General features: G+C 41.5%; 2 protein-coding genes across 19 annotated transcripts in view; one reads left to right on the forward strand and one right to left on the reverse strand.

Annotated features, from left to right (window-relative positions):
* Ttc19 (tetratricopeptide repeat domain 19) overlaps positions 1–472 on the forward strand; it is a 38,057-nt gene extending 37,585 nt beyond the window's left edge. The window contains exon 11 of the transcript XR_006632957.1: positions 390–472. The gene's annotated coding sequence lies outside the window, so the exon portion shown is untranslated. The remainder of the gene's footprint in view (positions 1–389) is intronic.
* Positions 1–13,613, reverse strand: part of Ncor1 (nuclear receptor corepressor 1) — a 194,442-nt gene that overhangs the window by 4,555 nt on the left and 176,274 nt on the right. For all 18 annotated transcript variants that reach the window (XM_045131711.1, XM_045131727.1, XM_045131710.1 and 15 more), the window contains one exon: positions 11,859–12,001. In XM_045131711.1, the coding sequence (XP_044987646.1) occupies positions 11,859–12,001 (143 nt within the window). The remainder of the gene's footprint in view (positions 1–11,858; positions 12,002–13,613) is intronic.

The raw sequence follows: 13,613 nt of genomic DNA on the forward strand, positions 1-13,613 counted from the left end.
TTCCTTCTTTATTTATTGTTGAGATGAAAGAAGTAACTTTTTTAGAGAGAGGAAGAGAGAAAAGGAAACCAGAAAATAAAATCACACCAGGTAAAAAACTCAAACCCAGGAAAAAATATCTTTGCACCACTAGAAAAAATAGGAAAAAAGGTCATTCTCAGCATGCTAATCCAGTCTTGAGTGAAGCAGCAGCCATGGACTCTCAACAGTTACCTGCTAAAAGGACCAGTGGGTTTGAAGTAGTCATACATAGTATGGAAATGACTGTATTTACTACCATGGCTAAAATGAAACTCTCTTACATTCTTGCTGCATTTCCTGGATAAGAAAAGATTCTGACTGTTAATTAATCTTTTATTCCTGATAACCCCATGATTTGTAATTCACAGCTTGAATGAGAACAGCAGAAGATAATGGGAATCATCTGGAAAGCACTTTGTGCTGTAAGGGGAAAGGATTTGGAGACAGACTGTCACTTTTTTCAACTAGGTAATGAGAATTTTAAAATGAAATAAAAATGCTAGCAGTTAAAACAAATGCTGTCCCAGCAATGAGACTGTGGGAGGATGGACTCTTACCTAAGATTGAGAGACACTGTGGAAAGTGTGCACCTAGAAATTAACTTTCCTGATCAAAGCAGCTTGACACTGATGAAGAGGAAAGAAAAAAAATCACCAGGAAGAACTATGGAATAGTGACTACTTCCTACTTTAAAGGCTAGGTAAAGTGGATAAATTGAGTAGGAAATCACACAGCCTTGTATTAATGACAAGGTTTGTGGAATTGAACTCATACATTTCCTGAGCTATTACTGGTTGAATCACAATAAAATTACCTTCCAATAAAAATGGTCAGATTAGGTAATTTCATAGAGTTCAACAATAATATTTACATGCTTGCTTTATACTCCTTCCTTGACTTACAGAGCCTAGTGAAGGTCAGTATGGTAATTTTTGAGGCCATACAAATCACATGTAACAAAAATTAGAGTTTTCTACAATCCTGGGGCCCTGTAATTCAAGTATGAGTAGCTGTGGTGTATGCTGTAGTGTGTGAGGACCTGGTTTTAAGGGAGAATGTAATAACTTATAAAGGAAAAGGTAGACACCTGAGAGTTGTCTAGAAGCCAACCTGATAGACGATGCTAAGAACGTGATGAGTAGAATAAAGTTAATTTGTAGGGAAAGAATAGGAACTTCTGTGTGAGGGAGTTTTAGATACTTAAGGACATAGTAATACATTCAAAAAGAAATGAATAGCTGGGCTTCTGGTGGAGTTGTAAAATGAAATTCACAGGTTAAAATCCTTACAGTGGATAAAGTGACCAAGAGACATTGTACAGTGTGAGGGGAAAGAAGGCTCAGAACCCTGGAGAAAACAACAAAGGACTAGGAAAACCAAGGAAGACAGGAGAAATGACCAAAGAAGTTAAGAACAAGAGAATGTAGCAGGCATGGTGGCACATGCCTCTAATCCCAGTGCATGTGAAGCAGAGGTAGGAGGATCACCATGAGTTTGAGGCCACCCTGAGAGTACATGGTGCATTCCAGGTCAGCCTGGACTAAAGTGAAACTCTACCACAAAAAATGGAGGAGGGGGTGCTGGAGAGATGGCTTAGGGCTTAAGGCATTTGCCTGCAAAGCCAGAGGACCTTGGTTCAATTCCCCATGACTCACGTAAGCACAAGGGGGCGCATGCATCTGGAGTTCATTTGCAGTGGCTGGAGGCCCTGATGTGCCCACTCTCTCTGTCTCATTCTCTTTTGCTCTCTCAAATAATAAAAAAAACATTTAAATAATTTTTTTAAAAATGTAGCAGATAGGGCTGGAGAGATGGCTTAGCGGTTAAGCGCTTGCCTGTGAAGCCTAAGGACCCCGGTTCGAGGCTCGGTTCCCCAGGTCCCACGTTAGCCAGATGCACAAGGGGGCGCACGCGTCTGGAGTTCGTTTGCAGAGGCTGGAGGCCCTGGCGCGCCCATTCTCTCTCTCTCCCTCTATCTGTCTTTCTCTCTGTGTCTGTCGCTCTCAAATAAATAAATTTAAAAAAAAAATACTATTTTTGCTGGGCATGTGGTGCATGCCTTTAATCCCTGCACTCGGGAGGCAAAGGTAGGAAGATCACCGTGAGTTCAAGGCCAGCCTGAGACTACATAGCAAATTCCAGGTCAGTCTGGGCCACAGTGGGACCCTACCTCGAAAAAAACTAAGTTGTGTGTGTGTGTGTTTTGTTTTTTTGAGGTAGGGTCTCACTCTAGCCCAGGTTGACTTGGAATTGACTATGTAGTCTCAGGGTGGCCTTTGAACTCACGGTGATCCTCCTCCTCCTGCCTCCCGAGTGCTGGGATTAAAGGGCATGTGCCTGGCAACATTATGGTTTTTATTTTTTTAAAAAAAATTATTCATTTATTTGAGAGAGGGAGAATGGGTACACCAGGGCCTCCAGCTACTGCAAACAAACACCTTATGCATGTGCCACCTTATGAATCTGGCTTACGTGGCTCCTTGGAAATCGAACCTGGGTCCTTTGGCTTTGCAGGCAAGCACCTTAACTGTTAAGCCATCCTTCCAGCCCAACATTATTGTTCTGTTTCCTCCCCCTCCCCCCGCCGGAAGTAGGGTCTCACTCTAGCTCAGGGTGGCCTTGAACTCATAGCAGTACTCCTACCTCTGCCTCCTGAGTGCTGGGATTAAAGGCCTGGCTAACATAGTTTTTAAAGATGACATTGCTCTGTCCCTGATGGGAAAAGTGAAATTGAAATACTAAATTGAAGCAAAATTCTCTTGGAGGCCGGTGGCTTTGATTGCTCAGTTCTGTTTAATGGTGAGGACTAAATGTAGTCTCAGGAGCCCAGTGGTGGTTTGTACAATCAACACCTCCCTGGGTGTGATGGTTCATGCCTGTAATCCCAACACTTGGGAAGCACAGCTAAGAGGATTACTATGAGTTAGAGGCCAATTTGGGCTACAGTGAGACCCTGCCTCAAAAAACAAAAAGTCCTACAGATGCTGTCTCAAAGAGGGACATCTCAGCTGGTCCCACTCCCCAACTGTGGACAGTGACTACAGTGCCCTAAGTCCAGATAAGCACTCCACCCAGCCCATTTAGTCTCTTGAGTACCACCTGACCCACACATGACTAAATTGGAGGTCAAGCCCATTTTTCACTGACCACACTCGCCACACTGTGCTGTCCTGAGTAGGGACTCCAATGCTGATTGCACTCGCTAGCCCAATTCAGTCCCAAAGGTACAACCTGGCCAGGTCATGATCAGATTGGGGATCAAATCCATTTGGCACTAATTGATCCCTGGATTGCGTAGGGAGCACCTGAATTGGTCACATTCCATGCCCAGCCTTTTGGGGAGACTGTAGGAATAAGGAGGGCCCTGCTCAGCATCCAGTATGCTCAACCCAGATTTGCAGACAGACTGCCATTCCAAACCCACCTGGAGTAAGGCTTACAACAGGCTCCACAAGAGCCACTGTTGATGCATTTAAAGCAAGACAAAAGAGCCATCTCAATATATGGGTGATGGGAAAACCCCAATGCAAAAAAAAAAGTAACACAAGAAACCAAGATAAATATCCAAAGCAAGAATGCTTATTGAAAACCAAACCAGAGGAATCTTCAGACATAGATTTCCAAAATGTGGTCTGGAGAGATTGCTCAGCAGTTAAGGTATTTGCCTGCAAAGCCGAAGGACTTGAGTTCAATTCCCCGGTACCCACATAAAGCCAGATGCACTAAGTAGCACATGCATCTGGAGTTTGTTTGCAGTGACAGGAAGCCCTGGAGTAGCCATAATTACTCTCTCCGTGTCTGCCGTTTTTCTTTTAAATCAAAGAAGTAAAAAATTCCAAAATGTAAGTATGATAAGCATGTTCAACAAAATAAGGCCAAGAACAAACAGATGAATAAAATGGAAGAGAATATGAAAAAACAAAACCTAAATAGATGGCTTAATGAACTGGATGAGACTTAAAAAACAAACTTGCTGGGCATGGTGGCGCACGCCTTAATCCCAGCACTGAGGAGGCAGATATAGGAGGATTACTGTGAATTTGAGGCCACCTTGAGACTACATAGTGAATTCCAGGTCAGCCTGAGCTAGAGTGAAACCCTACCTTGAAAAAAATAAAGAATAAAAGTCCCAAGTTGGCTGGGAAGATGGCTCAGTGGTTAAAGGTGCTTGCTTGCAATGTCTGCCAGCCTATGTTCAATTTCCCAGTAAAAGCCAGATGCACAAAGTGGTACAAGAGTCTAGATTTCATTTGCAGTGGCAGAGACATTGGCACACCCATACTTTCAATCTCTCCTATCACTCTCAAATAAATAAAAGTAATTTAAAAAAGTTAAGCCAGTGTGGTGGCACATGCCTTTAATCCCAGCACTCAGGAGGCAGAGGTAGGAGGATCACTGTGAGTTCGAGTACAACCTGAGAATTCAGAGTGAATTCCAGGCCAGCCTAGAGTAGAGTGAAACCCTACCTCAACATACAAAATAATAATAAAAAAGTAAAATTTCAAAAAACTCCTTAGGAACCCTACCAACAGATAGATCATTTGGAGGGCAGAACATTAGGACTTGAAGACAAGACAGAGGAAACAGATAAGGAGACCAAAATCAATGACAAGTTCAAAAAAACATGAACAGAACACGATGGAAATGTGGGTAACTTAAAAAATAGCAGTCAAATCATGAGGATATAAGAAGGGTCTAGGACAGACAAGGGCATACAGAATATTTTCAATGAAATTATATAACAATATTTCCTGATTCTACCAAAAAAAAAAAAAAAGCCAGGTACAGAAAGCAGAAAACTTCCAATAGACAGGACCAGAGAAGAAATTAATTAGTTAAAACATTAAACACAGAAAACAAAGAGTAATAAAAGCTGGAAGAAGAGCCGGGCAAGGTGGCACACACCTTTAATCCCAGGCAGAGGTAGGAGGGTCCTTGAGTTCAAGGCCACCATGAGACTACATAATGAATTCCAGGTCGGCCTGGACTACAGTGAAACCCTACCTTGGGAGGGAGTGAGGGGAGAGTTGGCTGGAAGAGGGCTGGAGAAAGCAGTTAAAAGTACTTGCCTGTGAAGCCTAAGAGCCCAAGTTTGATTTCCCAGTACCCACGTAAGCCAGATGCACAAGGTGACACATGCACCTGTAAATCATCTGCAGTGGCCGAACCCTGACACACCCATTCTCTCCCTCCCTCCCTCTTATCTGCCTCTTTCATGTTCTCTCATAAGTAAAACACACACATAACACATACACAAGCTGGAAAAGAATAACTGCCCATCAGAATAAAGCCAGAAGAGCTTGGAATGGAGTATTTCAAATTTTTAGTATATTTAAGTAATTTATTTGAGAGAGAATGGTCACGCCAGGGCCTTTTGGCCACTGCAAATGAACTCCAGATGCATGCGCCATCCTCTAGAGCTGAACCGAGATCCTTTGGCTTTTCAGGCAAACGCCTTAACTGCTAAGCCATCTCTCCGGCCCCATTTCAAAATTTTAAAGACCCAGCAAAATTATTCTTTATGGGCTGGAGAGATGGCTTAGCGATTAAGCGCTTGCCTGTGAAGCCTAAGGATCCCGGTTCAAGGCTCGGTTCCCCAGGTCCCACGTTAGCCAGATGCACAAGGGGGCGCACACGTCTGGAGTTCGTTTGCAGTGGCTGGAAGCCCTGGCACGCCCATTCTCTGTCTCTCCCTCTATCTGTCTTTATCGCTGTGTCTGTCGCTCTCAAATAAATAAAATATGAACAAAAAATATTTTTAAAAAATTTTAAAAAAATTATTCTTTATAATAGAAGGCAAAATAAAAGTTAAAAAAGCCAGTTGTATGGATATATGAACACTAAGCCAGCTCTACCAACATACTGAGGAAGCTATAGGAGAGAAAAACAGATAGTTCAAGAAAACACCAAATGCTGGGGCTGAATGATGGTCTATTGAGTTATAGTTTGATCCCATTGTGATCAGACAGAGTACAAGGAATTACTTCAATTTCCCTATATATGTTAAGATTTGTTTTGTGTCCTAATATAAGGTCTATTTTAGAGAATGTTCCATGTGCTGCTGAAAAGAATGTGTATTCTGCGGCATTCCGATGAAATGTCCTGAATATATATATTTCTGTTAGGTCCATTTGTTCTGTGATCTCAGTTAATCCAGGCGCCTCTCTGTTTACTTTTTCCCGGGATGAGCTGTCAATTGAAGAGTGGGGTGTTGAAGTCATCCACTACCACTGTGTTTGGTGTTATCTGTGACTTTAGTTCTAACAGCGTTTGTTTGATGAAGTTGGGAGCTCCTATGTTAGGTGCATATATGTTTCAGATTGTAATATCCTCCTGTTCAAGTGTGCCTTTAATCAATATAAAGTGACCTTCCTTATCTTTCCTAACTAATGTTAGACTGAAGTCTACCTTGTCAGATATTAGGATAGCAAAACCCCTGCTTGTTTCTTAGGACCATTTGCTTGAAACACCGTTTTCCAACCTTTCACCCTAAGACAATGTCTATCCTTTGTAGAAAGGTGAGTTTCTTGAAGGCAACAAATGGAAGGATCCTGCTGTTTAACCCAGTCTGCAAACCTATGTCTTGTGGTTGGGGCACTGAGGCCATTGATAGTAAGAGTTATCATTGAAAAGTGTGTATTTATCTTTGCCACTTTTCTTGTTTTGTAGTTCTTCCGGTTTTACCTTTGCTTTCTTGTGTTAACTAGTATTTGAGTATGGTTTGTTTATTCCAGGTTCCTTATATGTGTGCTTTTCCTTCTCTTCAGCATGGAGGATCCTTTCAAATATTTTCTGTAGAGCTGGTTTTATCTTCATATATTCCTTTAGCCTGATTTTGTTGTGGAATGTCCTTATTTCTCCATCTACTTGAATGGATAGCTTTGCAGGATAAAGTAACCTTGGTTGACAGTTGTTATCTTTCAGAACTTAGAATACATCATTCAAAGCTCTTCTGGCTTTTAAAGTTTGTATTGAGTAATCTGCTGTAATCCTGATGGGCTTGCCTTTGTATGTGACTTGATTTTTCTGTTTACCTGTGTCAGGCACAGGCAGAAGCCTTCAGGAGAGGGGCCTGAGCTTCCAGGCAGGGCTAAGGACCCCCAGGCTACAGGAGGCCACTCCCTTTCCAAGCCTGGCACCCCTGAACTTAGGCTCTGCCCACAGCATAGTAACTGTCTCATTTTTGGCATCTTAAGTCCAATGCTTATAACAAAATTAACTCTTAAGACATATTCCCTACTTTAGGGTATAGCTTCATGTTCAAACAATGGTCCTCATCTGAGAAAAATAATAATCAAGTTCTGTGGTTCTGTTTTCAATGTTCTCTGGGTAATTGGTACCCACCTACACAGGTATCTGAACTAATCAAAGATGTTTTCAAACACAGGTGTTAAGACTTTATACTCTTATTTGTCCTTTTCTGACAATTTCTAGGTAAAATTAGTTTGTAAATCAGTTGCTATTGTTTTTACGACTGATAACAGGTTCTGCCTATATTTATAAATGTTATTTAAAGTGTGGGATGTGCCTACATCCTATGCCTCAGATTTATGGCTTATGCTGCCATAGTATAAAAATTTAAAATCTGGACAAAATGATTTTAGAAGCCCTTGTGCCATTTTTTAACTAAATCTATTTCAGTAATCAAATGTGCTCTATATGCACATACACCCAGGCTGGTGTAACTTTCTTTCTAAGTGTATTAATCACCTATGTAGAAGCCAAAGCCAACTGGAATCATCGGAGCAAAAACACCAATATTTTGGCCTGTGCTCCCAGGTCATGAGGCCACTGGAGATGATGGGACACTTCTACACTGGCTTCCTGGTAAGTCACCTGTCTTCCTGAGCAGGGAGGTTATGGAGAACCAAACAAAATTGGTGTACAGTCTGAAACAGAAGAGTAACAATTCAGCAGCAATCAGTCCTCCTAACTTCCCAAATCTAAGAGACAGAAAACACCAGTAAACTATAGGGCTACTCCTGGGTCCCTAAAGTCTCTTTGGTTGGGAGCCAATTAGTGACCTCCAAAATTAATCTTTAATTAAAGTTTGGTTATCTGCATGGTCTTAAACACTCAGACAGAAATGCATAACCAAAAATTAAAAATACCTTAAATACATGAATGGCTTATTAAGTAAGTAATATGAGCTTTCCAAGAGGGGAAACAAACAAACTTTAAGACATCTTTTCCCCATAGTTCTAATTCTATAATAATAATAACTGCTTTCAATATATTCTCTTTGGTTTGTATGTTTGATAGTTTAATTATAACATGGCAAGGAGAGGTTCTTTTGAGGTTTTGTCTGCTTGGTGTTCTAGAGGCTTCCTGTATCTGCATTAGCATCTCTTTCCCAATTTGGGGGAAGTTTCCTTCTATTATTTATTTATTTATTTTGTTTTTTTGAGGTAGGGTCTCACTCTAGCCCAGGCTCACCTGGAATTAACTAAGGAGTCTCAGGTGGCCTCAAACTCATGGCGATCCTCCTACCTCTGCCTCCCTAGTGCTGGGATTAAAGGCGTGTGCCACCACTCCCAGCTAGTTTTCTTCTGTTATTTTGTTGAAAATGTCTACTGTGCCTTTGGAGTGAAATTCTTCTCCTTCTACTATACCCTGAATTGTTTTCTTTTTTTCTTGTTGTTTTGCTTTTCGAGGTAGGGTCTCACTCTAGCCCAGGCTGATCTAGAATTCAGTATGGAGTCTCAGGGTGACCTTGAACTCACGGCATGGTAATCCTCCTACCTCTGCCTTCCAAGTGCTGGGATTAAACCCGTGCACCACCATGCCCGGCCCCTGAATTCTTATCTTATGTTTGTTCTTTTCATAGTGTCCTGAATATCTTGAAATTCCCATTCATACTTTTCTATTAGTTTGTCTTGCTCTTAGTTGGATTGTATTAGATCTACCACCTGGTCTTCTAGTTTAGATACTCTGTTCTCTGTTTCATCTATTCTAGTGGTGAGATTTTCTATAGAGTTTTTTATTTCATTGAGTGTGTTCATCATAGATTGCGATTCTGTCTGGTTTTTCTTTATTTCTATTTCCTTTTTTATGTCTTGTATTGACCTACTTATTTCATTAAATTAGTTTCCTGTGTCTTCTTTCATTTCCTCTTTGAACATATTTATAATCATTCTTTTGAAATCTTAGGCATTTCCTCTAAAGCAGTCTCACTGGAGGTCATTTCTGATGCATTCACACTTTTTGGTGGATTTATATTATCTTGATTTTTTGTGTTTCTTGTGTTATAATGTACATATTTTTACATCTTGGATTAATCTAATGCTTGGATTTTCTAACTAGCTGCAGAATTATTAGATGTATCAATCAATCTGATGTTATAGATCTTCAGGGTAGAAGCTTAAGGTGCTAGGTCTGACTCTTAAGACTCTCAGAATATCCACAAAGTGACCTTAGATGTTGGCTTTGCCTGCTATGAGAGTATTCAAGTAGGCTGAGTAGAACAAAATACAGGCAGATTCTAAAATTTAACTAAACAATGTACATATTCCATGAAAAACAGCACAGAGTACTTATGCAAGAGTAGGTATTATGACAACCAGATCTTCTAACAAAGTCACTGTCCCTTAGGGTATGTGGTTCCCCACACCTTTAATCCTGTCAACTAGGAGGCTAAGATTTCTGGTCTGTTGAGGGTTCCAAGTCAGCTTGTGACCATGTGAGTCCCTTCCCTAATGAACAACAGAAGAGGAATCACAGGCACTATAAATCAGGAAGCAACAAATGACAAGCCCCAGATATAGCTTATTTAAGAATGGCAAATCTGACCATCCATCAGATTTAACGTATAATTTCTCCTGATATGGAAGGTACAATTAGCACTTCCGATTCAAGCCTATATATGCCAGACTTAGTTGGCGGGCACTGAGCTGGTGTAATCCCAGTTACCTTTTGGGATGGTCATGGTCTCAATTATGCTGTGCTCCCACTTGGGTCCCTCTTTGCTGCACTGTGGGCTCAGGTAGGCTGGCTGGGTTGCTGGATGGCTCCTCTGATCACCTGTGCCGGGTGCTGTGTAGGTGAGCTCCTTTCCCCAGGTCTCTGTTGCTTCCTGGCACTTGGGCTAGTGGTGGGGGAGGGGAGGCTGTGGATAGTGGCTGATGTTTTTCCCTCACAGGCTCCTGCTCCATTCTTCCCTACCGTCCTCCCTTCACGTTTCTTGAGTTTGCAATGAGCTCCGGTGTGAGTGGAAAGTCTCCTCACCTGGCTTTTCCCACGGCTCAGGCCGAGCCTGGCGACTGTGGCCATAAGGACCTGGTGCCGCCATTTCTGTAGGCGTTTGAAGCTCTGGGTCTCTCCTACTTCTCTGCTGCAGTTGATAATTTCTTATACTCCTCACTTTTTAGTAGAAGAGTATATTTGCTGGGTTTATTTTTGGCTTTTTCTCTCCTAGGCTGCTTTGGTGTGGTTCCTATGTGGACAGCTTAAGTGGAAGTCCTAGCCCACTACTTTATTTAACCTGTCCAGTTGTTAAACTTCTGTCAGTGACCTCACCTACAAAATGGAGATAAGTACCTGTATGGTATTGTGCCAATGCAAGAAGTAAATGAGCTTATACACAAACTTAAAAATAGAGCACAGCACAGAGTAAGTGTGAGCTTTACCCATCTTCTACCTTCTTTAGAGGCTTCTTTTAGAAATGTTTTTCAGTGTTGCATATGGATGCCAAATGACTAATTTAAGGTCCGCACAGGCCCTGGTACGTTAGAAAAAGTGTTTGGAATGGAGCAAAGACAAATGGCCTAGTACTGCACCTGGAACTAGTAATTCCTCAGTGAAGCAGGGGAGAGGGATGTGGCTTCAGAATAGCCCACAAGAGATGGTGACACCTGTGTCAATGCTTAGGGTACCATGACTTAAGTGTTTATATTACCTCCAAATACAATAAGACAATAATAAGTTACTATAAGAACAATCATTCTGGGCAGATCACAGCACTCTTTTGTATTACTTAAAAGATGAGCTAAATAGTCTCAAACTTGGAACAAGGATATGTGAAGACCTGTCAAAAAAAAGGGCTTTTTTGTTGTTGTTGGTTGTTTGTTTCTTTTTTGTTTTTTAAGGTAGGGTCTCCCTCTGTCCCAGGCTGACCTGGAATTTTCTATGTAGTCTCAGGCTGGCCTTGAACTCATGGAGATCCACCTACTTCTGCTTCCCAAGTGCTGGGATTAGAGGCGTGTGCCACCATGCTTGGCCTAAGGATTTGTTAAAAAATTTTGTTCATTTTTATTTATTTATTTATTTATTTTAGAGTTAACAGAGAGGGGGGGGAGAGAGGGGGAGAGAGAGAGAGAAAGAGAGAGAGAGAGAGAGAGAGAGAGAGAGAGAGAGAAAACACGGGCACACCAGGGCTTCCAACTGCTAGAAACAAACTCCAGGTACATGCACCACCTTTTACATCTGGCTTACGTTAGTACTGAGGAATTGAGCCTTGAACCGGGGTACTTAGACAAACCCTTAAATGCTAAGCCCTCCCTCCAGCCCTGGATTTTCTTTTATCATAAAGACTTATACAGAGCATGCTTTCAAATATTTGAAGAGACAAAATATGGTAATGGCCCAAATAGACAAAAGTAAGTCCAGTGGGTTAAAAAAAAAAAGGCAATAAAAATTCTGTCACTTAAGTAAAATATGTCCTAACCCAGCATTAGTTTCCAGGAAAGATTAGTGGCTTCAGAAATCCGTAAGTTCCTACATCCTTAAAAAGATATTTTAGAAATAGATGCCTATAAAACCTTTCAAACTCAAGGACTACATCAGTGTTATCATTGCTAATGCAGGTTTTATTTGGGGTTCATGAAAGAAATCCCACTTACCCATATCAGAGTCACCTCCACCAGAAGAGTTCAACTTACGAAAAATTTCCTGCTTCTTTGATTTAACCATGGGTGACGTGCTTTCAAGCTTGGTGAAGAATGAAGGCAAGTAGCTTATACTTCCTGGTGAGCGAGAATCATTCCTGTTTGGAACACAGATTAGTTTATGATAATCATGTATTTCTCTTGGGAACATTCCTATTGATAAGAGGCATATAGTATTTGGAAAATTACTGCTTCCCCACTGTTTTACAACTCTAAAAAAAAAAAGAGTATGTAGCCATAAGCCAATAAGAAAATAGTCAAATTAGAACAGGAAATAGGGCTGAAAGACGGCTTAGTGGTTAAGGCGATTGACTGCAAAGCCTAAAGACCCAGGTTGGATTCTCCAGGTCCTACGTAAGCAAGATGCACATGGTGGCGCATGCATTTGGAGTTTGTTGGACAGTGGCTAGAGATCCTGGCGCACCCATTCTCTCTCTCTCTCTGTCTCAAATAAAAATAAAAATAGCCAGGCATGGTGGCACATGCCTTAAAAAAAAAAAAAAAAAAAAAAAGCCGAGCATGGTGGTGGACGTTTTTCATCCCAGTACTGGGGAGGCAGAGGTAGGAGGATCGCTGTGATTCAAGGCTATGCTGAGATTACAGAGTGAATTTCAGGTCATCCTGGGCCAGAGTGAGACTCTACCTCGAAAAAACAAAACAAAACCCCCACAGGTAATAAAGAAGATAGATTCTTTTATTTTTTTTTCCAAGGTAGGGTCTCATTGTAGCCCAGGCTGACCTGGAATTCACTATGGAGTCTCAGGGTGTCCTCAAACTCACAGCAATCCTCCTACCTCTGCTTCCCAAGTGCTGGGATTAACAACAGAAGATAGTTTCTTTTCAACCCTTTCCCCAGACGGTCTCAGGCTAGCCTTGAACTCAAAGTGATATGCCTATGATACTCGTACCACAGCCTCCCTAGTCCTGGGATTAAAGCCATGTGCCATCATGCCCAGCTACAAAACAGATTATTTTCTTTTCTTTTCCAAGGCAGGGTATCAATCTTGGCCAGAATGAAATGGAACTCATTCTGTAACTGAGACTGGCATCGTATGTGATCCTCATACCTCAACTGTGCTGGGATTAAAGGCATAAATCACCACATTCTGCCGAGGACAGATTCTTGAGGAGGAATAACATGAGGAAATGAATGTTATTGGGAAAACTCAAATAGCTTATCATACTTTCTGTTGAATAGTACAAAAATAGTATATTACTAGCAGATTTTCCTTCAAGTACACTCAAGTTACAACTAATAGCACACTTGCCTATAAAATACCAAGAGCTAGCGGGGTGTGGTGGCACACGCCTTTACTCCCAGCACACAGGAGGCAGAGGTAGGACTTCCATGAGATTGAGGTCACCCTAAGACTGCATAATGAAATCCAGGCCAGCATGAACTAGAGTGAGACTCTACCTTGAAAAACAAAAAACAAAACAAACCAAAAAACCACAAGAGCTCATACCTAAACAATCAGCAGTCAAAAATACCTAGAGCTGGAAAAATGGCTCAGCAGATAAAGTGCTTGCTTGCAAAGTCTGATGGCCTGGGTTCAGTTTCCCAGTACCCACATAAAGCCAGATGCACAAAGTTTGCATCTGGAGTTCATTGCAGTGGTTGGAGGCCCTGGCACACCCAGTCTCTCCCTCTTTGCTTGCAATAATAATTATTCATTTGCAGTAGCAGATTACTTGGTGCACTCACAGATC

The sequence above is a fragment of the Jaculus jaculus genome, chromosome 12 (genome assembly GCF_020740685.1).
Source record: "Jaculus jaculus isolate mJacJac1 chromosome 12, mJacJac1.mat.Y.cur, whole genome shotgun sequence".
Classification (NCBI taxonomy): domain Eukaryota; kingdom Metazoa; phylum Chordata; class Mammalia; order Rodentia; family Dipodidae; genus Jaculus; species Jaculus jaculus.